Genomic DNA, 27,883 nt, shown 5'->3' with positions numbered 1-27,883 from the left:
ATGTCTGTGTGTGTGTGTGTGTGTTTGTGTGTGTAAGGAACTTCTGAACAGCTATTTCTATTCAAATTCAAAATAATCATACACTTCGTGCTCAGAGCTCAGTTTTTCATTGATTTTGGATGCATTGGTCTTAAGTGTTTCTGTCTTGCTTTGAAGAAAACACTTCCTTTTCAAGGGAAATAATAGTTGCCATTTAACTATGCATATTTTCAACTTCTACCATTTCAGACTACTACTTTTACTATGTAATTTGGACCTTGCTCTTGTCATTCAATGGCAGGAGATACAAATGTTTTAGCTTATCTCTTATAGAAAAGAAGATGTACTTTTTATTAAAAAGTGGCTATAAATGTTACATTTTCTAATACATGAATCCTAAAGGTGAGACATTTTCTGTACCTATTTAATGGCATTTCTTAAAGACTTAATGCTTGTAACATTTCCTGTTGGCAATGCCGTTCAAGTAAGCAGAGCCACTTCACCAGAATACTGAATAAGATGCTTTCAGAACATCTAATTTTTCTGTAGCCACTTTTATTTTCAACTACCTTTCTTATTAGAGTTTTCTTTAAGTAGGAGCTGTAGAGTAAAGGACTCTTAACATTTGCCTTTTTTTGTTGGTGGTGCCCTTTTTTTCCCAAATGTAACCATAGACTGATACCAGGTGAATTATTGTTTAATTGGATCTTGTTATTTTTTCCATTCCATATATTAAACACAACTACAAAGCAGTTCTTTCCTCTTGGGAATTTTGTATTAAATTGTCCAATACAACATTTGAAAGAATACTCAGAAAGATGTTAAATATTTGTATTTCAGATAAGGTTTGGCCTGGGATTTTTGGATGACTGGATACAAAACAGTGTTCATTCTTCTGTGGTCTTTTATTCCAGATAGCAAGAATATTTAAGCACAAATAGACTTAGAGTCAAAACCAGGTATTTTTTTCCAGGGTTCCTCTTCCTCAGGAGGCAGTCATCAAGGAAAGCCAGTAAGGATATTTTTCTTTCAGTATTCTGCAACCAAGTTAGAAATGAGGATATTGGGTTTTAAGATAGGTAACAATAATGAAGGTGAAATTTAAAATTACGTTGCAATGGTAAATGTCTGAGAAAAATCACCAATAAAAATTGGTATATTTTGTTCAAACTTGAACCTTAGGATGAGGCAGCATTTATTCCTCCCACAGCACAGTTTTGATATACTCTGTTACTTACTCATAGGAACATGCTTGGGTCATTCTAATAAGAATGATGCATTTAAATATCGGGGCAATTGATTCAGTTTCCAACTCTGTAGTTCAGACAAGACACATTGCTTTGACCAATTACTCTGAAACTGTTCATGCAATAAAAAGGACACAGCTGTGCTTACTTGAGACATGCAATTAAAGTAGGGGGAGAAAGTGCAGTGAAAATGGTAAAATCAAAATCACTACCAGACCCACTAATATCCAGGACATTTTCAAGCTGCTGTGTGCTCTTTGGACACTGTTCACTGCAGTCTTGTATGACAAAATTAAATAGTTCATAATTATTTCACAGGGTGGCTCTGGCTCAGGAAGCACTTACTCTGGGAAACCGGTAAGAATACTTTCATCACAGCACTTTCATCTTTTTTGCTTAGTAAACAAAGAACCTGGGTGGTGGAAAGAGCAATTTTGGGACTAATTGGTCTAAAGAGAACATTCTGTATTAATACTAGTTCAACTTTCCTCTTAAACAACTTAAAACCATGCTGTGGGTTAAGCTATTAAAATATTGATCATAGGAAAAAAACTGTGTTCAAAACCATTGGCTGGGAACACCTCTATAAATGTATTTGTTTGTTTGTTTTCAGCAATCACCTTACTCAGGCGGCAGTCAAGTGGTAAGAACTTTTTCTCTTTGTAGTTTCTACTGTTTTCTTCCTATACATGTCACAGAACACTGAAATCTGTCACATTTCCTACATATGAATAAACATTTGAGAACACATGTGCAAAATAATAAATGAAATAGTCTTAACAAAAGTGAAGAGAAGTGGGACCACATAGGTGCTTTGTACTTTTGACCCTGATTATCACTGGAAGACACCTGTTGATATAAATGTGGCACGTGATCTTTTCACATCAGAAGTGTCTACATAATAGAAGGGGCTAATAGAAAAAGACTTTTCTGAAAATTTCTACGCTTTTATAATAGTGAAAAAGAGAACTAATTAGGAATGGGTTTATCAAATGTCTCTTTTTTTTTTTACAGAGCTCTGCTGGGAAACACTCCACTCCTCAACTCCTGATGTTATTCAGTGTCTTGAGTGCCTTTGCTCTCTCTGCTGCTGTGTCAAAATGGTCTATATGAACTTCTGAAGAGTTACTTGACATCCTAAACACGGATTATATTCCGTATTATTAGATTACTGAATGTAAGAAAAAAATACCCTTAAGCCAAATTGGCAGATGCTATTTAGCTGTTATGTTGCATGTCTAGCTGGTATGTCATGCCTCTCATTAGTTTACCTCTGGTTTTAGTCATTAGTAGATATCATTAGCTGTGTCAGTGTTTTAGGCATCATTTTAAGAGAGCATATTGTACCCTACCTATATGATTTCTTTTTATCCAATAGTGAATGCAATGAACACCTACCTGAAATGATTGGTGTGACAAATGAATACTTTAAAAATATCTGGTTATTAACCAAAGCAGACAAGGTGTAATAAATTGTTATACATACAAACTGAGCACCGTGCCTCGTAATCATCGCATAAAACAAGGCTAATGTAAGCATCTGATAAGCAGTTCTCCATGGGACAGAAGAAAAGATGCTGAAGTATCAGAGTATTGGTTTTAGTCTTTTGTAATCAAATGCAATTCAAAATGGAGATTGTAAAGCAAAAAAAAACCAAACCAAAACCCAAAACAAAAACAAAAAAAACCCAAAAAACAAAAAACAAAAAAAAAAACTCCACAGAACTGAAATTTTTTGGGGTTCATTAAAGTTTAATCATTAGAAAAGTGAAACAGCTCAGAGCAAAGACACAATGAACTCCATTTAAACCAACTGCAAGTACCTGGAATTCTGTAGAGAAGCATGTGAGGCAAATGTACCCCAGATTAGGCTGATAAACTAAAATCTGCTGAAAAATAAAGCCTTTTTCTTTAGAAGGAGTAGAAAATTAAATTCATAAAACTCATAACTTCTTGACTCCTTTTTTCAAGTATTTAGTCTAACGCGTTATACCTCATATATCCGAAAGTTTAATTTCGTGAGTGATGCGTACATCTGCAAGCAGGTACATCAGTGTGGTCGCTGAAATACCACAGCCCATTTTTGAGTTCAGGTTTCCAGACCTTGCAGTAAACTCTTTCAGAGCTCTCAGAGCCACCTTCTGTTTGGTGTTAACAAAGCGCATTCACCTAAAGCCTACTTCTAATGAATGTCTTACTGAACGTGTGCCTGCTCTTACAGTTACCATTATTAGTAGTGTGCTTTTCTGTCACGGTTTACAATTGTAATTCGTGGGAGAGATTTCCATTCAAGTTCTGCTACCAACTTCTGCGGGGACAGGATTTCACCCGGTTTTTATGTACAGCACTACCCTTTGCCAACCATCGGTAAATCAACCTGTAATTGAAGCATAAAATTATGCCTATATACGATCTTCAAAATTTGGTGAACAATTTGTTTCTTCGGACAACACAGTAATGTTCTATTGGAGAGGTCCGTACCTTAATTAGAACCAGCCCTGCCATTCTCTAATAAATTGTCATGGGTTTCATACAAAACGCTCCTGTCAGTGGCTGCCGAAGTTGCCCGTTCACGGTTTGGGCGGAAGGCGGCCCGGGCCGCTCTCGGCGCGGAAGGGGCTGCAGGCTCCGGGAGCCGCCCGCGCCCAGCGCCGCTGCCCCTCATGCGGCGGCCCCGCCGAGCCCTGCCCGGGGCCCGGCCCGGGGCTCGCCCGGCCGCCGCCGGCTCTCGCTGCAGCCGCGGCCCTGGGAACGGAGCGGGCGGGGCTCGGCTGCAGCCGGAGCCTTTGCGGGACGGGACCGCGGCTCCCGGAAGCACCGGGAGCCGGAGCGAGCCGAGCTGGGCCGGCGGTGAGGGGCGAGCGGGGCCGCCGGGCGGGCGCGCAGGTGGGAGCAGAGCCCGGCCGGGGCCGCCCCGCGGGGAGCGGTGCGGGGCTGTGCGTGAGGGGGGAGCCTGAGGGAGGCCTGTGGCGGGGGAGACGCTTGGGGCTGGTGGGTGGGGCGGGAAGCAGGTCTGTGGGAGCTGGCTGGGGAGGGGAAAGGGTGGGATTGAAGAATCACCGGGAGAAATGTCTGGAAATGGAGCGGTTTAGGGAAGAGGCAGGAGAGGGTGAAGTTAAAGTTGTTGTGGGGAAGCGGCTGGGTGTGAAGTTGGGAAGGAGCACGGATCTGGCCAGAGCCGTGTCAGTGCTGCTGAGGTTGTGACTCCCTTGCTGGTGCTCTGCTGAGAAGATGCTCACTATGCGTGATGAGGTGCTCATGTAAAGTTCACGGAAATGCTCATTTTACAAGTATTTGCATGGTATCACAATTTTATACCAAGTTTTTGAAATGAGAAACCCTCTAGCAGTACAGTAGTTATGGATTAAGCAGAAACTCAGAGAATATAGAGATTAAAAATGTAATAATGCATATTATGGAATAAACTGAAAGGTAAAAGATAGTTATCAGAAAGCATACCAAGTTGTTTCATTTTATTAAATCCTATAAACTACGTTTTAAACCAGAGTGAGGAAGACTTGGATTCAGATAAAATATTTTAAAGGAATGACTGGGTGGAGAAGACTGACACAGCTTTCGGCAACAGAGGGGTGTGTTATGTGGAACATAAAGAACACATGCAACAAACCTTTCTAAAACTGAGTGAGCACCACAGTGGGAAGTGTTATTTTTCACAGTGGCCTCTACACAGGAGGACTGGGATCTAAGACAACCTTTGCTTTTCAGGGAATGTATGTGCAGAATGACAAAGTGGGTCTTAGAATTAACATTAGGTGATGGACTGCTTTTCCTGAAATCTGTGGGATTGCCTCTCTCTGTAGGCATTACACTTGACTTAACAGTGTGCACACTGAGTTGAGCTAAAGGCTGCAGGGTGAGTTTGAGGGAGGTGATAGTTGTGGAGAAAGTGATTTATTATAACCTCTCCCTCTGGATACTGTAGTTCATGATTCCCTTGCACATTGTTAGGCATTGTGAGAAGAACTTGTGATTGAAATTCACAGTTCTGGGAGATAAAGATCCATTGGTTTGGGATGTATGATGTTCTGGTTGGTAGAAGTAACGTGTAGCAAAAATACTGGTTTGGGGAAAGACTGGTTCTAGTAAGTATAAATTTGCTTTCTTTAGAGCAATGTATTGTTAGGAGTAACTCTGCCTTTAACAATCCTACAGGCTGCCTACACAGCCTAATTCCTTATTCTGGTTATGCTATTGTTTGCAATAACAAGAAAAAGGCAGAGATCATCTGAGCCAGGTACCTGTGGAATTCAAGTCACACATCCCCTCAAAACAGTTCAGAAGTTGGCAGTGTTAAGGAAGGACAACACATACTTACCTTTGGGACAGGCTTGCTAGACACAGTTATTCCTCCCATATTGTTCTTGATTTGCTTGCTAGCTGGGCTTATTCTTCAGTGGTTACTTCAGTTCATACCATATTCATGCTGCTTGTGCAGGCTCTGTGCTTTTGCTGGAGCTCGGGAGGCTGCACAGCTGGATCACATCAATGGAGGATGTCTCTAGAGGGGAGGAGAGATTCTTAACATCTGTACTTCTTAGGATCTGGCATGATAATGTCAGATGGTTAAGAGTTCAGGATTTTGCCACTGGATTTCTGAACCTTGTCTTATATTTATATCCCTTCAGTGCTGTACAGCTGTCTAATTTTATTTGTAATTAAAGTGCCTACAGGTTGATTTTCACTATAGGATCTACTTTGTGTTACTCCACTCCAAGTAGGCCACCTTGACTGAGGTGTTTGACACACTGTATTGCCTTAAGCACCCAGATTTGGTTTGTAATTCATAAATAGCTTAAGTGTAAGCTGCAGCTGAACCCCAGCTGGACTCAATGTTCAGTCTTTCAGCACCTTAAATCAAGCTCCTTCATTGGCTTGATACATCTGCCGGAGCTGCATTCCAGCAGTCCTTTGGTTCGTGGCCTTGCACTCCTGTGTGCTTGAGGAGGGGTGGTTATTTGAATTGAAACTGAGAACTGAATGGCTCCTTGCTCCCAGAGTCTGAATGTGGCTGCTGGGATCTATCTATACTGTGATCTGTACAATGAATACAGTGTACGTACTGTGTGAAAATGAGAGGCCGTTCAGGCAGCTTGTATCAAATTTCTGTGCTGGCAGGCAGAGTCTGGCTTAATGACTGTTATGTCAACATAAAACTATTGCACTACTGGGCAGAGTTGAAGTCTTCCTCTTATAAGAAATGCTGGTGTTAACATTTAGCTCAATGAGGGCCTGAATTTCCTGAATGCTGAATATTTATACTCAGTGTGTGATTTGTATAATATTCATCAAACCAAATTTTCATCAGTCAAAAAATATGATGTCTGGATTCTTAGGTTTGGTGTAAAGGATTAAGGTGGTGGGCTTAAAGAACATTTAGCCACAAATTTCACACTTTAAGATTCACAATGCTTTACTCTTCCTGCCTGATACATAGATTAGAATGGTACTTTTTTTTCAACAAATGAAAGAAAGAAACAAACAGAAAACCTTTGGGAGCTCATGAAAACACTCATCCAAGTTCCCTTTCTGCTCAGTTTTCTGTCAACATATAAGAAAACTTTACCTGAGTCCCAAGCAATTTATAACATTCTCTGAAATTAGACTTTAGTTAATAGTTAATATGTAATTGCATTCCCTTTGTTAGACTTGGCAGTGATGGAATTTCCTGGTTGAGTGATATATGGCTGGTGAATCACTGATACAGCCTCCACTATCTTTGGCAGAAGCCAAGGTTTTGGAGCAATCATTGGTTGATCTTTAATGGTTACCATTTAATGTGTAACTGCTCTGTACTTAAGTGCACTTGCCAGTTTTAAAAACCATCTTCATGATTTTAAAATGGCCAAGAGTTGTGGCTTAACCCCAGCTGGCAACTAAGCACCACACAGCCACTTGCTCACTCCCCCCTGGTGGGATGGGAGAGACAATCAGATGGGTAAAAGTGGAAAACTTGTGAATTGAGACATAGACAGTTTAGTAGGTAAAGCAAAAGCTGCACATGCAAGCAAAGCAAGCCAAAGAATTATTTTACCACATTCCATGGGCAGGCAGGTATTCAGCCATCTCCAGGAAAGCAGGGCTCCATCACGTGGAACAGTGGACGGGGGAAGACAAACAGCATCACTCTGAACCTCCCCTCCTTCCTTCTTCTTCTCCCAGCTTTATGTACTGAGCATGACCCCGTATGGTCTGGGATATCCCTGTGGTCTCCTGAGGTCAGCTGTCCTGGCTGTGCTCCTCCCAGCTTCTTGTGCATTCCCAGCCTCCTCACTGGTGGGGTAGAAAAGGCAGAAAAGAGTAAGTCCTGCTCAGCAATAATGAAAACATCCCTGTGCTATCGACACTTTTCAGCACAAATCCCAAACACAGCTCCCTATCAGCTACTGTGAAGAAAATGAACTCTACCCCAGCCAAAACCAGTACATGAGATATGGTTATGCCTAGGGAGCAAGATGACGTTGCAGGAGCAAGGTCCACCAGTGATCTTCTGCGTTCTACTTGATTTCTTTGTCTTTAAAATATTACTTGAATGCAGTTATATTTTTAATTCATTTCACCAGTTAAGATTTTTTTTATGTAAATGGAGAAATTGGAAATACTGCCTGAAGGAAACCTTCATGTGAAAAAAATCTTTGTTCCTCAGTTTCTGCTAGAAGAGTAAGGAAAAAGCTTTGTTAGAGGATTTGCTTTTAACCACACTTCTGAAGAAGTGTACAAACTTTAAGAGAAACACAGTTTTGGTTTTTTTCATAGTGTACTTAGTGCACTTTATAATGTCTCCAGCAAGAAAAATGAGTAAGAAACTGGAAACCAAAAGAAAGAACAAGGTAAGTTTTAAAATGATGAAGTGATTTGCAGTGATTTAGTTGAAAAGTGCCATGTATTTGGGGAGGAACGTCTGAAACTGTAGATAGCTTAAGGGAGGGAACAAAAAAGAACCTGTTTACAGACCTGTTTACAGTATGAGGAAAATGGAAAACATAGTGACATTTTAAAGTGATAAATGCAAGGTTTAAGATTATTAGAAATATTTAGGACGTGCCTTATTAAAATTACAGTGACATGACAGATTACATCTTGTGGTGGTGAGAGGAGAAAGAAATGTATTGTTAAATATAGCAGTCCAAATATAGCAGTTAAATTATTTGTATGTATGTAAAAGCTACTTCAGGCCCCAGTTCAGCAGCACTTAACTAGATTTCGAGGTCTGTGCGCCCTCTGCACCATGTGGGATATTTGTCATAAAATCATAGAATGGTTTGGGTTGAAGGGACCTTAAAGATCATCTGTTTCCAACCCCCTGCCATGGTCAGGGACACCTTCCACTAGACCACATTGCTCAAAACCTGTCCAACCTGTCCTTGAACACTTACAGTGACAGACTTTCTCCAGTTCTCTGGGCAGCCTGTTCCTGAATTACCCCAGCCCACATTCAGGCCCTTGCGCTTGGCCTTGTTGAACATTATGAGGTTCCTTCCTTCCATTTATTTCTATACTTAAAATATTTGTTGTATTAGATACTACTTCTGGTAAATACAAATCTATATTCACTCCAAAAAGAAAGAGTATTTATGGAACAGAACTTTCCTCTGAGGAATGTCATTGTGTTGCAGAAAATGACATGTTACTTGTGTGTTACCCAGCACAGGGAAGAGGGAAATGCATGTAGAAAGTATGAAAAGCATTGAAAGAAGCCTTGTAAAATAGGTTCTTCAAGTTCTGTGAGTTAGCTCTTACTTCACCTTCCAATCGTGCTTTTTCCTTTGTTGACGGCTTATTATATTTGTATAGGTGTAGCATCAGCACTAGGTTCATCTTTCACTGGAGAAATCTGAGAGCACCATCCTGTTTCTGTAATCTGTTATCCTGATTTCCAAGCAAATGCCCAGGAAGTCTATACCTGTACCACTGGGATGACACAGTGTACTTTACTTTCCACAAGGCAGACTCAGTCTGTTTATTTTCCAGCAGATCCCATATAGAGAATTTGGTGTAGTGGCCCAGAAAATTTAAACTTTGCCTTTGGCAGTTTTGAGAGGCTGGTTGTCTACTTCTGTGTTGGGCTTTGCATTTTGACTAATACACAAATGCCTTTTATTTGGTTAAGCAATGTTAAACTGAATAGTCATAAAATGGAATAAGAGCTAAGAAAAAGAACTCCTGCAACTTGGGTTTTTTACTCTAAAAGACTGTCAGCAGTGGAAACATTTCACAGCTAGGCTGGAAGGTATTTAATTCATATAATGACATCATTGTGAAGATTTGGAGCATGATAGTTGTTACTTTTTTTCTTTTTTTAAATTAAACTCTACTTGTGACAGAGTAGTAAAGGAGGAGTAAAGAAATAGTTTCCAGTAGAGGTTATTTTTGTCAAATCTCTTGGTGAATTTAACCTGCATTTTTGTTACGAGACTTGCTGGAATTTATTGTTAGTTTTTCTTTTTTTGGTCTGTCATTTACCTCAGATAGTGTCAAGTGCTTGGAGTTTTTCTTGCAAGTTTTCTCTGATATTCCCTGTAATTCTGTCAGATTTTGAGTCCTTCTACAAACTCAAGACTGTGCCTTAATTTTGCGCAGAAGTTTGTAATGGTAGATACTTAGCAGCTGAAAAAACTCAGAAGTTTATACCATCAGATCTTTAAAAGACAAAATCTTAAGGTTAAGGAAAGTCCTGTAAACTTATTGCTCTCTAGTAAACCCTGATTAATATCAATGAGTTTTGGTGTGCTGTTCATTAAGTCAAATAGATTATGGCCTAATTTCCTCTGCAAACATTAGCATTTACCAGCATTTTAGGAGGGAAAGTGTAGGGACAAAATAAAATGCAAACTATTAAATTTTAGCCTGGATTGGAGGTATTACAAAGGGAGACGAAAATCTGCAAGTCAGAAAGGTATTCATTTTTGAATTAATATTATGAGATGGAAATATGTGATTTTCCACTTTAAAAAATCTGCTTCCTTTGAAGAGTTATTTTTCAGACTTTGCACAGTATGGCACTTTGAGCTGAAAGTATTACTTCCTGTATAGACTGCTTTGCTTTGGTTTGTGTTCTGGAAACCTTTCCAGGATCCTTCTCCTTTTTACTTTGAAGGAGAACAGCTCTTCACATAGACTCCACCTGTATTTCACCCACCTGTGTGTACTGAATTCAAATTTTACGTGGCTGCGAATCCCATCTTGGCTTCCTGCGTGTTGGCTCCTGTATAGGGCTGCCTTCCATGTGGCTGCAGGGTGTGTCCATTGCTTACTGAAGAAATGACGCAGAAGCGGCTGACTTTTTTTTTTAACATAAACTAACAGAAGAAAAGAGTAATGAGCCCAGTCCCTGAGATAGGTTATTCAGTATTATAGTCAGGGAAGTGCAGGTCCTTAGTGCACCCCACTGTAAGATACAGTTCAAAAGACAGAGTTCATGTGACCACCCACCTTCCAGTCTTTGAATTAGCAAACCTAAATCTGAATTTTCAAACAGATGCATCCTTCAGAGTACCAAGTGGTGCATCCAAAGCCCAGTAAGAAATCTATATTGTAACTCTGTACAGGAAATGCATTGGGAACGTCAGTGTCTTTATTGGTTTAAGACAATCCAAGGGTGGGCTGTTACTGAAGACAGCAGTTCATTTGTTCTGTGACTGCACAGGCTGTTGCTGTGAGGGTAGCAGGAGCTCATGGCTACAAGTGAGTGCTTACACCTCTGGTAGTCACCTCTAAATCTAAAGCTGCTGTGAAGCTGCAGTTGAAGACAGCCCCAACTGTTTGAAGTTCAGTACTTTGCTCCTTTTCTGGATTGTCCGTCCCCAGTTTGCACAGAGGCCTGTGGGCTGATAAGCAGCTCTTTCAAAAGAAGGAGAAGGGACCAGGAGAGCTGATTAAATGTTCTGTGTGCTTAAGAGAGAGTATTTATATTGTTGGCATATGTACGTTTCAGGACTCTAGTTCCTGCTCTGTGAACCAGCTTGTAAGTCCAGCATAAAACTTCATGCACTTTCTGTCTACAAGCCTGTCTTGTTGACCAGTGACAGGACAACTTTTAACAAACACCCTTATTTCAGCCATCATGCTGGATACTTAGATTCCATTTTGTGTGAACTTTTGAAACTTCAAAACTTCATTAGTGACTACAGTAAGGAAATATTTCCTGCTACTGCTGCCTTTTTGAGATACACTGTCTGAGGAGGGTTCCCTTTTTTTTCATGACTACTGAGGAAGACAAGACAGAAGTTCAAGATAATTACGTGGTTTGTGTTCTTTATGGCTTTCCTGATGGGCTTATCAAAGTGTTGTGCTTTTTGGTTTATTTTCATGCTGATTGCTTTGGTACTTGCTCATGAACAGTACACTAGTGATTTACTTTTAAAATTACATTTTAAGCTGCTTCATAAATAGGTGCTTGTATTTTAGCAAAAAAATTAATGTGAACTTTGTCACTTCACAGGCAGACAAAATGCAAAAGTTTGGGTCTGAGTCAGGAGGGATATGTGTGTTCCCATTATCTATATTTTGTTCAGAAGCATTTTGAAAACTGAAAACCAAAAAGTTTAAAAACTTATTTATCTGTATGTGTGCTTTCATGAAATTCACTGTTTTTCATCTTAATATATTGCTCTTTATTTCCAGTTTTTAAGGTCTCAATTCTAAAAAATTAGGTAGATGGAAAAGGTGAAAGAAATTGTTTGTTCAGGCAGGCTCACACAAATGTCACTTTTCTCCAGTATCATAGACAAGCCTTTTAGTGAAATTCAATTCTTGTACTTCTCTCAGTGGTTTTTTTTTTCCTTTACCTTTTTGTCCCTCTGTCTTCTTTGTGTTGCTGGCATTTCTCCAGAAAGCATTGTCTCTGAACATGCATGTCCCTTGTCCCTTTGCAGGAACTGTTCTTTTTCTCTTCCTTGTTCTCAGATGTAGCAAATTTATTCTTCAAAGTTGTTCTTCAACTAACAGATCATCTCAGTTTTGTTGTTGGGGATGCATAATTCCACATTAATTAATTAATTAATTAACATTCTTGTGTAATGGATTGTTCCACCAGAACCAGTAAAAAACATCAAGTCTTCAGTATTGTCTGCAGCTTTCTTCTCCTTCATACTTTGTATTTCTGTGTGATTCATATTGCTCAGTGCAGTTGCAGCTGTAGTATTTGTTTCTTCAGAAGTTACATGAGATTGTAGTTCATACAAAAGTATCTCCGATTAAGATTCCTTAATGGAACTGTGTGTGTTTCTTCCTCAGTTTCTGCATCCTGGCATCCTTTTCTTCCTTATTTGCCAGTATACTTTTACAAATATTTTTACAATGGCATGATTTTTGAGATAAACAGTTTTACTGTGTAGGATACAAGTGTGTACTTCATATCTTTGTGGCTGTTGGTAATTCACACCTATTTGCAGGTTACTTCAATGTCTTTTAGGTATCAGTGTCATATAGGTAATAATTTGACTTTGAATACTTGACTGGGGAAAAACTATAAATGCTTAGAGACAAGATAAAGGCAAGTCAGAAATACTTGAAGAGTGCAGCTCTCCAAATGTCTACAAAAACAGCAATAAAATGCATCTTGAGCTAGAGAAATGCAGTCTGCAAGAAACAGCTTCAGTTCAAGCTATGAATATTTAGAGGTACCAGCACATCCTTGAGCAGTGTGAACAGAGCTGGATAGTTAATGAGTCGGAAGTTGTGTGCCTGCAGGTGTAAAACACAGGAACAGCTCTGCCATATGCACCCAGTGAGTGTCTAGACTTCTGAAATTGAGAACCATGTGCATTGTCTTGGCTTGTTACTGTTTTTCTTTTGCTTGTAAACATAGTTGTAAACTCCTAGTTATTGATTTAACTTCAGCATTATAAAAAGTGGCTCTTTTTCTGAATAAGTGGGCAGTGAAGGGAGCAGAAGGTAATCTTTTATAGCAAGCATTAGTTTGTGTGTATAGAAGTTCTTTATATGAAGGATAGCAAAAATTATGTGATATTCTGAGTAGCAGCAAGCTTTTTTCAAATTTCCTTGTCATATATTTTGCTTGCAAAATGAAAATTACTGTCTCTATTAGTCTTCTGCGATAAGTTAATCCTTTAAATTGATGACAAATTGTAAAGAAAACTGCATCAACTTGGTGGAAGTTCCTAATAGAGATGAGGATGGTACAGCTTTACTAACATAAGGTTTGTGGTAGTCAGTGCAGTCTGAGTAAGCAGTTGCAGTCACCTAGTCATCTATAGTCAATGAATTTTTTTTGAGCAGGATAATTAGCAGGATAAGCAGCAGCCTCCCCTGCAGCCCCTCCATACCATGTCTTCCTCTCCAACTCTGCTTTCCCACAACTCTCCCTTCATTGCCAGGCATGCCTCTCATTCTTATTTAAAGCAGCCCAACCCTCACCCTTTTTTGCTGAGATGGTGTCGCCTGGCAAGGCAGAGACTGCAACCTGACAAACTTGCCAGAGGTGGAAGAGTGGGAAAAACTCTTCAGTCTGGGAAGAGCTCCTTGCAGCAGGAGTACTGGGCATTGTGCTGTACCACAGCAGAAAACACCTTCAGCTTGAAAATACCTTGTGAGCCTTCACCTACATAAAGAAATCTGAGATTCCCAATATCTGCAATATTACCTTTGGGTTCATTTCTATTTTTCTATTTCAGAAAGAAAAAAGTCAAGAAATGTCTGCTAATTTAAAGTACCTTTCCTTGGGCATCCTGGTTTTTCAGACCACAAGTTTAGTGTTGACCATGCGCTATTCTCGGACACTGAAAGAAGAAGGACCTCGTTACTTATCCTCTACTGCAGTAGTTATTGCTGAACTTCTGAAGATTTTGGCCTGTGTTCTATTAGTCTACAAAGACAGCAGTATGTGTCAAATTTTGCACCAAGTAATTTTCCTAATCAATATGCTGTATTGTAGTGGCAACTGCAAAGCAGCCATGTGAGTACAGGCATACAACAAAGCATTTCCCTTCTCCTTGTGTAAGAAATAGTCTTGGAAAGACAATAATTGTGCTGTATATTTACTTAAGAGAATTTGGATACTGAGGAGTGCAAGAATAAATTTTATGCTAACAGCTCAAATTTTGCATTTGCTCAGGCATTTTAAGAAATCTATATGTAGAAGTAGCTAAAAACTAAAAGCTTTAAGTGTGTCCAAAGCATGAATGATAATAGAAACCTGTGATAAACAGTACATGCAGAACGGAAGAAGCAATTTCATTGTTACAGGAAGAATCATAGTTCTAAGCTAAAAAAAAGAAAACTGTATTCACATTTACACCAGTTCTTATTCTGTACATTTTAAACTGAATTTATCTGGTTTCTATTTGATTTTCAACAGCTTAAAAATGTCATTGTCTATGCATAAATATTGATGACTGTAGGATTCTACATATGGACTTTTAGGTGGTACTCTTTGATATATTATCTTAAGTTATTGATATGGTTTCAATAAGTTTATCTCAAATTATTTTGAATAATTGTTTTCATTCTGATACTTCAGGCTGTAAGAAGATATTTGCAGCCATTTTTCCTTACATATACAAAACCTGTTAAAGTCAAACATAGTATTTTCAGGTCTTGGCATAGTGATAGCTATAAAAAGGGGCAACAGTTTAAGAACAGAATATTGCTGTTTCTCTTTCATTCCCCACCCTTTCCTTTTAGTGAATATCTATTTCTTTTACTGTTTCTTTGGGTAGAATGCAATTTACGGACTCTGAACAGAGTGCTACATGACGAGATCCTTAACAAACCCATGGAAACTCTTAAACTTGCTATTCCTTCAGGAATTTACACTCTTCAGAACAACTTGCTATATGTAGCATTGTCAAACCTAGATGCAGCCACATACCAGGTATTGCATATTTGGAACTCTCTGTAAGTTTCAAAAAACCCCCATGAATTATGGGGTAGTAGTAGTAACTGTTTCTGGTTCTTCTAGGTTACGTATCAACTGAAAATTCTCACCACAGCATTGTTTTCTGTGTCCATGTTGAGCAAGAAACTGGGTGTATACCAGTGGCTGTCACTGGTAATATTGATGACAGGAGTGGCATTTGTGCAGGTAAATATTAGCAGGTGATTTGTGGGGTTTTAATGTTTATTCAAGAAATACAGATTTCTATACTGATTATTCAGCTTTCTGATTCTACCAGCTGTACACGAGCACCAGAGTATAGTCAGGAGCTACCAATCACAACTGGCCAGGTCTGGAGGACACCAGAAATGGTTCAAAAGCAGAAGATAACACCTCTTTTGCAACCCAGTGCTCTACTGTAGAATGTTAAAGGGCCTCTGGAGCAACCTGCAAGTAATAATGATAGCACTGTTTATTAGCACATTTCTTCAGACATTAGGAATTCACAGATCTTCCTTGCCAGTACAGGCGGTGTTCACTTTGTCATATGGTTTCAGCATGGCACATTTACTTTGGACTATTTCAAAAAGCAAAATTGGCCTCAGTTCTAAATAGTGCAAGTACCAGAGTTTGTAGTTCTTAGAGGGCAGGATCATGGGATAAGAGACTATTCTAAGAATTTTTAGCAGATTTTAGTATATCCTAGAAATTTTTATTTTAAAACTTAAGGATTTGGGAAAAGATATGGTGATTAAATTCAGTAATGAAAAATGAGAACAAAACACTCTGACAGTATTTAACAGACTCCTCAGAAAGTTTTTGTCTATGGCATTGCATTTTACTCAAATAGCATTTGACACATTGCCAGATTTAACTAGTCTGCACAATCACCAAAGAGGGGCACGTGAAAAAGACAATTCATCCCATCTTAAAGACAGCTGGTGTAAGTAGTTTTCTAACTGTGCTTATATTTGTAAGGTAACCAACTGTTGGGTGGCACAAGTTGGTGGCAGATAATGATAAGTCACACTGTGATTCAGAACCAGTTCTTGCTTATAAAATGTAAATCCTGCACCTGTTTAAGTTGATGAGTATTGTCCCAGTTCAGGCACAATTTTACTTCTTACAAATATGTAGAAAGAAAAATTGTAGCTTTGCAGTCCTTTAAAAGTATTTGTGGTCCAAAATACAAAGCTTTACAGGCATGTGATTATCTGTATTTAGTAATTGTTACTGTTGGTAGAAAACAAGTTTGCATTTTACAGATGCTCATGACTTGATTTCATCAGTGAATTTTGTGTAACTGTTTTTACATCCAGTGGCCTTCAGACTCTCAAGCAACACCTGCTAAGGAGCATTCAGCAGGATCACAGTTTGTAGGCCTGATTGCAGTTCTCATAGCGTGCTTTTCTAGTGGATTTGCTGGGGTTTATTTTGAGAAAATTTTAAAGGAAACTAAGCAGTCTGTGTGGATCAGAAACATTCAGCTTGGTAAGTTTAATTTTAGTCATCTGTTAGAGATATTGCATTCTGAAGCATTACGATAATTGTGCAAAATGAATGTATAAATTTTAAAAAATCAACATTTTAGTATGCTGCATATATGTTATTTTAAAACTGCAAGTTAAACTCTGCTAGATGGAATTATAGCATTTACTTTCTGATTTCAATCTAGTTCTTGATTTACTTTGTTAATAGAGTATCTGTACATTTGTACAGAATCTATCAGTTGAAATTTTTTTACTATTTTTTAGAGAATATAGGAATATTAAAACAAAATATGTTTCCAAGTCAATGTTTTGAGATGTTTTAAAATTAATGTATTTTTTCTCTTGTGCCTGGGTAGGCAGTTTTTTCTATTAAAAGTGCCAAGCCATAAAATCTGCTTTGTTTGTGAATAAAGTTGAGGTAATTAATTACTGTTATTTCAATACAAAGGTCAGTTTCTTTCAGTTGTGTGCATAATCACTGGGGAGAGGCATATGCAAAAGACCAGTTCATCTTAACTATTTATATAGGTGTACCTACTGTGCACTTACCAGTAAGAGAATATCTTTTATTCCCAAAGCAGTCTTGGATCTTCCAGACCCTAGATATTAAAGGTAACATAATTGATCTGTGTTCCTGAGTGAGTTTTCCCTCACTTCAAAGCACTCTTGTCCAGTTTAGAGGGTTGGAAATGTGACATCAACAATATCCTTTTGTTCCTTTTCTGCAACAGGAACAAAGCTTATTGTTGCCTTTGTTTCTCTAATGGAATCCCTCTGGTCTTCACCTGTAGGCAATAATTATTTATGACATATTTGAATGGATGTGTTGAGCAGAATTTGACGTTCCCAGCGCCTTAGACCAGACTAGTGGTCAAATCCAGTGTGAAGTTAAGTCATGAGATGACTTAGTGGATCAGAGCTGGGTATTGAGTCTGGTAGAATGTAGTGCAGTACTGCAAGAACAGGAGATGGTGTGGGTTCTTTAGTAATTAGATAGTTGGTCAATAAGCCATATTTTTTTCCTTTCTTTTCCTACTACTGTGTTTTAATTATAAATGGTTTCAGTTAAAAATGCAGAACTTAATTTTGAATATAACATTTTTACGTTACCATAATATTTTGAAACTGAGTATAGCTAAAGGAATCAAAACCTCTCCTTACTATCTGCTTGTGTGTATTCAAACTAAGTGTTCCTGAACAGGGTGTAGGAAATACATCAGGAAGCATTATGTTAGGGAATTTTGGGGGGCAGAGAAGGGTTGCTAGCTGGGGCTTGGTCCAGGATTTAAGGTAAGATGTGGTGTTTTGGGTGGAGCTGCAATATAAAATCCATTACCAAGGAAAGCTGATGATGATGATGATGATTATTATTATTACTATCAGTTTCCATGCTAAAAGTGCTTTCATGGGCAGCAGATATCTGAAATAATTTCCAGTAAGAATCCATAATTGCTGAAGAATCGATGATCTCTTCTAAAACATTGTTGAGATTTTTCTACAGTGCACAGGTGTACACATAGTTTGGTAGTTGGCCTGGTCATATATTGAATGTTCCAGTAATTTCTTTGTGAAACAATGAGATCAGAGCAGGCTGTGTCTAAACACACTCTTCAAGGTTATGAATATCTAGAACAGTGATATATGAAGACATAAATGTCTGATTGTAGTGAGAATCAGATGACCTGTGTTTTGTATTTACTTTTTTAGTGAGCTTGATCTGCCTCAAGAGGAAGTTCAGTAGAATGTTTATTATTGAGGTTGTTTTCTGTTCAAAAATAAAGTTAATGTTGTCATATGTCGTGAAGATTTTAGAAACTATTTAAATACATAAATACATTAAACAATATATATTAAATACATACAAAAATAAATACAGCTTTTGCTATACAGCCTTTACAAAATACATAAAACATGAAATCACATTTTCAAAAATACATTGCTGTGTTCTTTCTGCAAGTGCAAGGTAGTTGCCCGCTTCAGACATTGTATTATTCAGGAGCAAGTCATTCATAAGCAAGAGCTTTGAAATAGAGCTTTTCTTAAAACACAAACCAAAAACCCTTATGTCCAACCAGGTTTTCATTTTCATATCCATAGAGAGTTATTAAAACTATAGAAAATAATGGGAAAAGAAATTGTTTAAAATTCCGTTTTTAATGCATACCAATATCATAATAAGGATGTATGAATAGTCGATTTTATTTCTTTATTTTAGCAGATCAATTGGAAAATATAAGTAAATGGTTTAATCTGAATTATCTACATTTTTAATTCTGCCTACAAAAAGCATTATTTCTTATCAAGCAGAAGGTGTTATTTTGTTCAAAACAATGCTGCCTTTTTCAGATGCTAAGAAATGTGATGAAAATCAGCTTTTCACAGAGAAGGAACAGAAAAAAGTGTTCCCCCTTTCCTGCTCAGAACTAGAGGAGACATCAGTCACAGAGTAGCTGCTTACATTATGCCATGTTTGAAGGATTGAGAAAGCTTTCCCATTTGATAGAAGAACACTACTCGCCAAATTAAAAGCTCCACAGTCTTATCCCAATTTCAGCTTTTGACATTAAGTCTCTACTAGTAAACATTCATTGTGTTTGAGACTGGCTCAGGAGAATCCCACTTCCAAGATCCTTGTCTGAATTGGCAAACTGCTAATTGCTGCTCCTGCTGTGCCAGGGACCTTCTCCTCCACTGAGTGTTTTCCTGGTTTTCTCTCCAGGTTATAGGGTTACTTCAGCCTTCAGTCATGACTAGTTTCAGGAAAACTGAAATTGCATTTAAGTGATTTTACTATATGCCATAAACAAAAATCACTCCATTCCAGTAGAAAATAATAGAAGATAAGTATATAAAGATATCTTCATGGAAACAATCAAAACTCATTGTATGTGTGGAGAATAGCTTTTAAAAGAGAACAGGACTGATTGCATTTGGATGTGATGGTATTGCAAGTGACAGTCCAATTTTAAAATCAGAAATACACGAGCAGCCTTTAAGGATGAGGAATCCATTTGCATGTTTTTCACCTGAAGCTTTTAATCAATCTTGTACTTCCAGGATTTTTTGGTAGCATATTTGGACTGATGGGTGTTTACATTTATGATGGAGAACAACTGTCAAAGAATGGATTTTTTCAAGGATACAATAAACTTACGTGGGTGGTGGTTGTTCTACAGGTGAGATACCTTGTGTTGCATGTTTCTATGAAGGTACTCAGGGATTTACTCTTCTATAAATAACGGGGGAAACTAATGGGTGTCAGTGAAGTTATTGAGAATTCTATAGTCAAAAGTCTGATATATCATTTTTAGCATAAACCTCTCAGTGAAAAGCTGGAAAATATATAGCAGGTATATGATTAAGTATTGTGCATTATTAAATAAGCATTATTTATTTTGTAATGTTTAAAAATATCTCTCTATATGGTCTTTCTCCTGTGGCTAAAAATGTTCAGTACAAGCATTTCCACTCATTTAATGGTGGTGATACAATCAACAATTTCTTTGATGGGGAAAGAACTACTTGTCCAATATTTATTTTCAACAGTGCAAATCCATAATATAAAATAAATGTATTGCTCTTCAACACAGACAATAGCTTCTCCTAAAGTAGGTGCATGGTGTTAAAATAGATGCTCTCAGTCAAATTATCTGTTTATGAATCCAAACCTCACTATTTTTCCAGGCACTTGGAGGGCTGGTGATTGCTGCTGTTATAAAATATGCAGACAACATTTTAAAGGGATTTGCAACTTCTCTCTCTATTATACTGTCAACACTGATCTCCTATTTCTGGCTGCAAGATTTTGTCCCTACAAGGTAAGAATTACTTCCCAAGTATACTAAAAAAAAATAGTTGAAAACTTATTGCTTACCAGATATAACTGCGAAAATAAATAAAAAACCCAATCCCGTCCAAGCCACACTTTCGGAATGCTTAGGTACAACTTGCCCATCAAGGTTTAGCCCCATCCGGTAGCTAACAGTGAGTTTTCCAGGCGGGCGAGGGTCCCGCTCCCTGCGGGCTGCTGCCGGTGCCCGGTGCCGCTGTTCCGCCCGGTGCGCCCCCTGCGGCCCCGGGTGGGCACTGCACCCCTGCCGCTGCTCCGTGTCCCGGGACAAGGGGCTGGCGCGGGGACATCGCCTCTGTGCTGCCCTTCACCGACCGCACCGCACGCTCCAGCACAGCTCACTGCAGTCACGGCACTCACGGAAGTGACGCTGCCGCACTGAGTTGCCCAAGGGCACCCAGAAGCCCAAAGAGCTATTTCTAAAGGCAACACCATATTCAGTACTGAGAACAGCCAAGAAAGAAAGAAGAGTGCTTGCTCCATTCTTCTAGGCCCTGTACAGTGTCCTGATGTTTTGGGGATGAGCTCTGTGTACCACAGGTTTTGTACATGGGTGGGTTCAGAACACTGCTTGTCTTGCCAGTGCTGTTCCTGTATGCAGTGTAGAATTAATAATCCCACTTCCAGATGTAGGAGTAGGATTTTGCTTGTGACTGACCAACACTCTTTGCATGTTACATGTACTCATAGCATACAAATATTTTGAATAATATTTACGACTTTTGTATCTGGTACAAAGAAACATCTTTTTATCTAAAAGTATATATTTGCAATACTGTGGTCCCTTCTATTCCTGCCTATTCTGTGATTCTGTATTATCAGGGCTTTACTTAAACATTCAAAAAAGGAAATGGAGTAGCTATCTAGGCTTAAGAAGTGGAAGACATTGAGCTTAAATTATAAGTAGACTATATTTGTCCCATTAAAAGAAATGTCGAAAGTGGTTTAAGAATTTCTGTGTGCTCAAATGGAAAATTAATAAGTAACTTAACAGCTTCTGCAAACATGTTGAAAATTAAATAGAGCCAAGTAGCAGCATGTAGAACTTGAAGACATCCAATTTAATAAAAATTGCTTAACTTGAGTTAATCAAACTTAATCTTTAGTACCTTGCTTATGCTAACAATGTGTTTGAACTGAAACAGTATAATTGTTTCTGTTACATCAACATTTTTGATTAGGGTAATAGATGTAAAGTACTTAAATGCTTGAATGGGTTGCAAGGGGCCGTGTCCCAAAATAGGCTAAATGTATCCTCTGAAGGATTATCGTGTCATATGCCACAGTTTTTTAGTATTTGGTTCAGAAGATGAAATTGTTGATGTTGTCATGTCTATGAGAAGATTCGTTTCTAAAATGTGTACTGATTGTCTGCTGGCTTTGGTTATTTTGTATCAGACTTGTAACTATCAAAACAACTTGAAAGGCCAAAATGCCACAATAGAAAAGATGCCCTTATTGTGTTTTCATGAGACAAATCTTTCTGTATCTGCCAAAAATTAGATTATACTGACTTGCAAACTGGTTCTTAGGCAGCAGTAATTTGTTTTGACATAAGCTTAGGACTTCAGAGCAAACACAGCTCCAACAACATGATGTATGTAATTTGTTAAAAACCGGTAGTTAACCACAGTAGCTGCTTTTCTTCAGCTCCTGCTTCCATTTTGCCCACATCTTTAGGTAAAAAAATTAAGGAAAGAAGGATTGATCTGATGCTCTTGACAGTTGTTCCGTGAAAGTATAGTTTTAATTTTCAGAATATGTTAATATAATGATACATTAATTTGTAGTTACTTATTTCAACAACTTTCTGCATCCCTCTAAAAATAAAAATGTACAAATTATTGTGTTCTTTATACATTGGACAAATATAATTTATCTTCCTGTTTTCCTCATGGAAGAATATCCTTTCTTTTGATTGTATTGCATAAATAAATTTGCATCAACTAAAACAAACTTTTTTTTTTTATCCCTATTCTATCCAGTGTCTTTTTCTTCGGAGCCATCCTTGTAATAGCAGCTACTTTCCTATATGGTTATGATCCCAAACCTGCAGGAAATCCCATTAAGGCATAGCAGACTTCCTCATCAACCTGCTTCTCGAGATCATGCACTGGGGGCCTTGCTAGCACGGGCATGTGGAAGTGTCACTGTGCATTGCAAGGGAAGGATGACTGCCCTGAATGTATTGAAGAAGTGCTGATGAGTAGTTCTGAACAGCCAGAGGGGCTACAGGTGGAGGATGATGCTGTCTGTAACTGATGGGGGGGAAATGTCAGGGGAATGCCCAGTGCAACTTGCTAATAAAAACATGAAAGGAACCAAAAGTTTCCAAGAAACTACAATTGGGAATGTTTACAGCTTCGACTGAGATTGCATCAAAATAGTTACTGTATTGACTGCTGCAGAAATATGTCCTATGCACTCTTTGAAAGAGCACACGACAACATTGTCAGATTGTATGTTTTTGGGATTTGATTCTATTTAATCTTAGTAAATATGTTTTTAACTGTTTGTCTATTTACGTGAAACGAGCTGAATGTCATAGTACTAAAGTGATGGTTCTAATTAGGTACTCCTTATTAAAACTGTGAAAATTGAAATATGATTGAAAGATGCTTTCACAATATCAAATATTTTTATATATTTAGAAGGCAGATTTAATAACAGAAATCTGTTATTAAATGATAATATTATAATTCTGTTGCTTATATAAAACTATTGTAAGAATGTTAACATTCTCACCGAAGTACAAAGAGAGGAATACTGCAGCCTTCATCAGCCTGTAGTGTTGTAGCAGATGGAATAACTCTGGGAACACCAGTGGGAGGTTACCATGCTAATCTGGGAGTAAGAGTAGGGTTCTGATGGGTGCTTGTTCAGATGTAATGTTCATTCTTGTTATTTTACTGATTATAAATCATCTTTTTGGTAGAACCTTAAAAGTAGTTTTTGTGCTTTAAATAGCCTCTGGAGATTCTTTTAAACCACAATTAAAAAAAAACAAAGAGCCCATAGTAAGCATTTTAAAGGCATTATCATTGTCTGTAACAGCTCCATCTGGAGATATTATGGTATGGCATCTGTATACTGTACTGTACTTTATTACAGAGGTGTTTTTTAAACAAGTGTTGTTTACTCATGAACTCTTCAAGGCTTTTTCTGTATATTTCTATGTAATGGCTTAATTAGAGTTTTGATGGGGTTTTTTTAATTATTATTTTGTTCTGGGAGTCCTTGAGCCAACAGACCAAAATGGGTTCTCTGGAGCTATTCAGTCTAGTAGTGGAATTACTTTAGTAGGAAACATAATTAAAAAGCAATTAATTGTGCAATAGATAAATATAAAAGCATGCTGTTGTTCTGTTTCAAACAAAGAAAAAACTTCAAAAAGAAACCTTGCTGCAATTAAATCAATTGGACTGTTATGAACACTTCACTTGAAGTATTTGCATATAGTCAGAAACACTAAAAAAATCTGGAACAAATAAACAAAAAAAACTGTCTTAAAAATCGTTGATTTTCAGGAGACTGTTCACAATGGATGTTAATGTTGGGTGACTTCGTGTGACACCCGTGATGGTGCATTTATACAAAAACGTATCAGGAGTCCCTTACCAGTAGAATGGCAAGTGGTAAAAATGCCTTTCCCTTTTTCCCCACCACCACTCCCTTCATGTTCTTTTTCATATCTGTCTTGTGCTAAAGAAAACGTGTAAGAGAAGGGTGTTTTAAAATGTTTACCAAAGTACCTCATCTGATAGACGAGGAGATTCTGTAAGAGTGCTCTGAGATTTCTTAATGAAGTGTTGTAAACACGAAAGGAAGAATTCCAGTTGTATCAGTCAAGTAAAAATAGTGTTTTCCTTCTGTTGGTAATTACATGTTTTATCAATGTTTTGTTTGTTTATCTTATCAGAGAAAGACATTAAAGAAATATCAGAGCTATGCCTAGGGCTTGCTAAGCTTTGTGGACTGTGAATCTGTCCCAGCACGTTGTAATTGTAGGAGCTTTGCTACTTGGTGGTCAAAACTCTCTAAATGGGCATTCTGTGTTAATATTGAAACTTTTACCTGTAACATTCAATGTGGCACAATCTTTGAAAAGTCACATTTAGCCCCCTGTGTGCAGCATGAGGTAAGATGTGTGTGTAGGGCAGCGGCTCGCAGCAGTGCCGAGTGCAGAATGGGAGCCACTCAGCTCTGAAATGAGGCGGGAAGTGTTGCTAGTAATCTCTCAGTTGGAGTTTGGCCTACACAATAATACTTTTGATTTCATGAATCACAGCAGTGGAAGTGTTCAGGTGATATAACTGGTTACTTTCCTAAAAAAAAAAGTGTCCAAAAAACGTAAGGGTTGAGAACACTTTAAAGCCAGTTGTACAGGAAGGGACCAAATAGACCAAATAATCACCATGTGGCTGGAGCTCTGTGACATGTAGCCTGGTTTTAATATTTCAGGTGCACCTGTCAATATTTGTCAGTAAGGATGTTTAAAGGAAAGACCAGGAATATGTGCTCTTTGCTTTGGAATAGGATGCCATGCAGCTTTGGAATGCTGTCTGCTGTAGTAAGGAACAGTAACTCCTGTCTGTAAATCAGTGACTTCCATGCTTTCATTTGATAGTCCAGTTATGTTTTCCAGCAAGATAGATCTCTTCAAAGACTTGTTGCTGAAAAGGAAAAGTGAATTTGAATTTTTAGCTGTGTTTCCTTAGCCTTTGGCAGGCTGAGGAAAGGCTCTTGTCTGAGGTGTTACTCTGGCCAAGGGGAGATAGCACGTGTTTTGTGAGAGCAGAACGGATTCGAGGAGGGCTTACTGATTTCTTTAATCTTTGCAATCGGAGAGCATATGCACATTTTCTCACTGAGATGCTTTTACATTTGGATTTTTTTTTTTTTTTGAGTAGTTTTAAGTCTATAACTCATTAACTAACCAAAGAGGAATAGCTAGCACAGAGCTTTGGGAAGTAGTGGATAATGTGCTTTGAGTTTGCCCTAAAAGCAAACTCTGTAGGAGTCTAAATTCCCAAAAATAAACTTGCCTTTCTGAACTACTTTTCTGACTTTTAGGCAGGCAATGGTTTTGTTAGTTTAGTTGTATATTTAGGAGGCTAACCTATACTTAGCAGAATTTTATTTAAATATTTATGAAGTTACAGAAGTTATAGCTAGGTATTTATTTGCAACAGCTTGAATTATGTGATTTTTTTTTTCCTAGACTTACATATTGGGTGTACTAGTATTTATTGAATATTTGGGTATTTGGTAGTTTTATTTGAGAATCTCTGGGATACATGATAAATGGTCAAATAATGATAAACTTAAGACTATCTTCAAAGCAAAATAAATCAGTTTAGTGGTGAAAAACCTTGAGTCTAATAAAGTAAGATAAACTTTTCTTTCCACAGTGTATTTCTAAGCAATCCACAAGTGCCCAATAATGTATTTTCTCAAAGAATTCAGATAATTGTATAGTTTTATTCAACTTTATTGCTTTAGACAAACTTTAAGAAAACCTCCCTTTTTATTTGTGTCAGTAGAGGGTAGATTAATGTTCTCGATTCAACTTCTCCAGTATAACACCTTTGGTTTTTTACTGCAATGTTTTAGTAACTTGTCTTTTTTTTTCCTCAAAAAGACAAAACAATCTCATTTTGTTTGTGTTTCGTGTGCATACAGGCCTCTCACAGACTTTTAGTAGTACGTAATTGTTTTGTGTTTCTGACTTATTTTTATGGCTGTAATTCAAAATACTGTAATAGATTTTGTTGAATTTTTAAAAAATTTATTACTGAAACGTTGCATTTCTTCTGGTTTTTGTTGTCAGCAACTTTCTTATTTTAATGTATTTCCTAATCAGCCCTGCATGTTCTGTTGTATTTAAGCAATCATCATTTTTCAAATTTGAATTTGTTTCTCATTTTCCTCCTGGTGACAATGTTTCTTGCTGGATATTGTGTTGAGGAGGATTATTCATTCCTTTCATACCTGAAATCTATGTTTTGTGAGAATGAGTTATTAAAAAACGGGGGTTTTTTGTGTATTAGAAAGGTAATATTTATCTATAATATGATATTATACCATATATGTGTAATGTGTCATTATGTAAGGTGGTGTATTACTATGAGAAACTCCCAAGTAGTGTTTCCTTGCCTTAGTTTTAATTGTTCTTTTCATTTTTAATGCTGATTATTTTCCAGAGGAGGAAAGCCCTGCTCTTTCCAGGTAAGCTCATGGTATGGTTTTAGGTATCTAGAATTGAGACATTTTACTAAAGAAAAATGCAGGTCAAAATGCAGCAAAATACATGGAATTGATTAAATTATATCTTCTGCTTCAGTTACTGTCCAAAATTCTGTTCAGTTGAATTTTTAACTTTTTCTAAGTATTTCTCAGCTGAATTTATAACTCTTCCTAGAAGAAAAAAGAACCTGTCCTGACTTGCCATTCAGTGCTTGTTCTTGTTCTTGAATGTCTGCTGCACATTTGCATCCAAGAGTAGACATGGAACATTAACTCATCTTCAACCTTCTGGCATCATTCTGACTGTAATTAGCTATATTCATTTCATTAGTGATTTATAGCTCAGTAAGAATTGCTTATATGTTAAGCATAGTTTGCATTTGCTGCCATGAGTGTAATTCTTTTAGATTTTTTAAACTTTGTCCTTATTGTCAATACATGCGCCCAAATATAAATCATTTATTCAAACATTGTAGCAAACTTTTTAAGGTAGTCTTAGGTTTTTATACCTTGATGTTGGTATTTGTGTGTGATTACACTGAATACAGTTTTAATATATGGTGTTTCCAGGCAGTTTGGAAAAGGTTATTTTTTTTGGTATATATAACACTGCTGAACACTGAATGCATCTTACATGACTTAATACAGTCCTTTTTTAAATCCACATTGAGGTAAAATACTGTATTTTTTTTCTTCTGTATGTGTAGATAATGTCACTGTAGTAATAAATGGATTAAAATTAAGCACTGTCTTTATTAAGAATGTGATAAAAAAACTGTTTGAGAGCTTTGTTAAAAGGAGAGGGTTGCCTTATGCATATTTCGGCAGAAATTAAACGATGTTTTAACTAACAGTTATTATTATTTCACTATATAATTTTAACATACTTTTCTATAAAATCTAGAAGGCTGTTGTAAGATGTTTGTTAATGGTATCTTTTAACATACATCTTACTGAATTTTGCCAGCAATTTAATTTTGACTGAGACATGCTTCTTTTTGACCACTGTGTCATGACCTCTTGTGAATCACGTTCAAGAGCAGTGTTCTTGTGACACTCTCTGCTCTTCTGGTCTGAAACCCCAGATGTGCCCTGAACCGGGGGTGGTAGGGAGCACCTGGGTATCAATATCAAGTTATAGCATGGGGTGTGGTTGTAAAACACTAACACTGTAAGGAGCTATGTATAGCTATAATTTACAATGTATCAAAGACCT

The 27,883-nt window shown here is 37.6% G+C and overlaps 2 protein-coding genes and 1 long non-coding RNA gene across 54 annotated transcripts in view; 2 read left to right on the top strand and 1 right to left on the bottom strand.

The window, feature by feature from the left end:
* Positions 1-2,892, top strand: part of LOC116448428 (hornerin-like) — a 49,512-nt gene extending 46,620 nt beyond the window's left edge. For 49 of the 50 annotated variants that reach the window (XM_032118783.1, XM_032118766.1, XM_032118794.1 and 46 more), the window contains 4 exons: positions 953-991; positions 1,545-1,583; positions 1,840-1,869; positions 2,241-2,892. In XM_032118783.1, coding sequence (XP_031974674.1) covers positions 953-991; positions 1,545-1,583; positions 1,840-1,869; positions 2,241-2,339 — 207 coding nt within the window. In that variant the 3' untranslated portion in view covers positions 2,340-2,892. The remainder of the gene's footprint in view (positions 1-952; positions 992-1,544; positions 1,584-1,839; positions 1,870-2,240) is intronic. The other variant, XM_032118761.1, reaches the window with a different exon arrangement.
* Positions 797-7,503, bottom strand: LOC116448440. The gene is made up of 3 exons (XR_004241944.1): positions 7,279-7,503; positions 5,563-5,745; positions 797-1,016 (listed from the first exon to the last, which is right to left on the bottom strand). It is a non-coding gene; the product is annotated as an uncharacterized LOC116448440 (long non-coding RNA).
* SLC35A3 (solute carrier family 35 member A3) lies at positions 4,012-27,520 on the top strand. 3 transcript variants are annotated; one of them, XM_032118813.1, is made up of 8 exons: positions 4,012-4,076; positions 13,880-14,084; positions 14,924-15,078; positions 15,166-15,288; positions 16,401-16,572; positions 19,629-19,747; positions 20,256-20,389; positions 22,407-27,520. In XM_032118813.1, the coding sequence occupies exons 2-8, from the start codon at positions 13,898-13,900 to the stop codon at positions 22,495-22,497; spliced, it is 981 nt and encodes a 326-aa protein (XP_031974704.1). In that variant the 5' UTR covers positions 4,012-4,076; positions 13,880-13,897; the 3' UTR covers positions 22,498-27,520. The 3 variants fall into 3 exon arrangements, with proteins under 3 accessions (XP_031974704.1, XP_031974703.1, XP_031974702.1); XM_032118812.1 differs by having other exon boundaries at positions 4,032-4,112; XM_032118811.1 differs by lacking the exon at positions 4,012-4,076 and adding an exon at positions 7,686-8,074 and having other exon boundaries at positions 22,407-22,858.
* The last annotated feature ends 363 nt before the right edge of the window (positions 27,521-27,883 follow it).

The sequence above is a fragment of the Corvus moneduloides genome, chromosome 9, assembly GCF_009650955.1.
Source record: "Corvus moneduloides isolate bCorMon1 chromosome 9, bCorMon1.pri, whole genome shotgun sequence".
NCBI lineage: Eukaryota > Metazoa > Chordata > Aves > Passeriformes > Corvidae > Corvus > Corvus moneduloides.
Note: the sequence above shows the minus strand (reverse complement) of the source record. Positions and strands in the feature narration are given on the sequence as shown.

Excerpts from the sequence above, each read along its gene's own strand:
- SLC35A3 (XM_032118811.1), top strand. The coding sequence starts at position 8,021 with ATGTCTCCAGCAAGAAAAATGAGTAAGAAACTGGAAACCAAAAGAAAG. Across the intron at positions 14,085-14,923 it reads ATTAGTCTACAAAGACAGCA|AATGCAATTTACGGACTCTG; the intron begins GTATGTGTCAAA and ends TTCTTTGGGTAG. Across the intron at positions 15,079-15,165 it reads TAGATGCAGCCACATACCAG|GTTACGTATCAACTGAAAAT; the intron begins GTATTGCATATT and ends TGGTTCTTCTAG.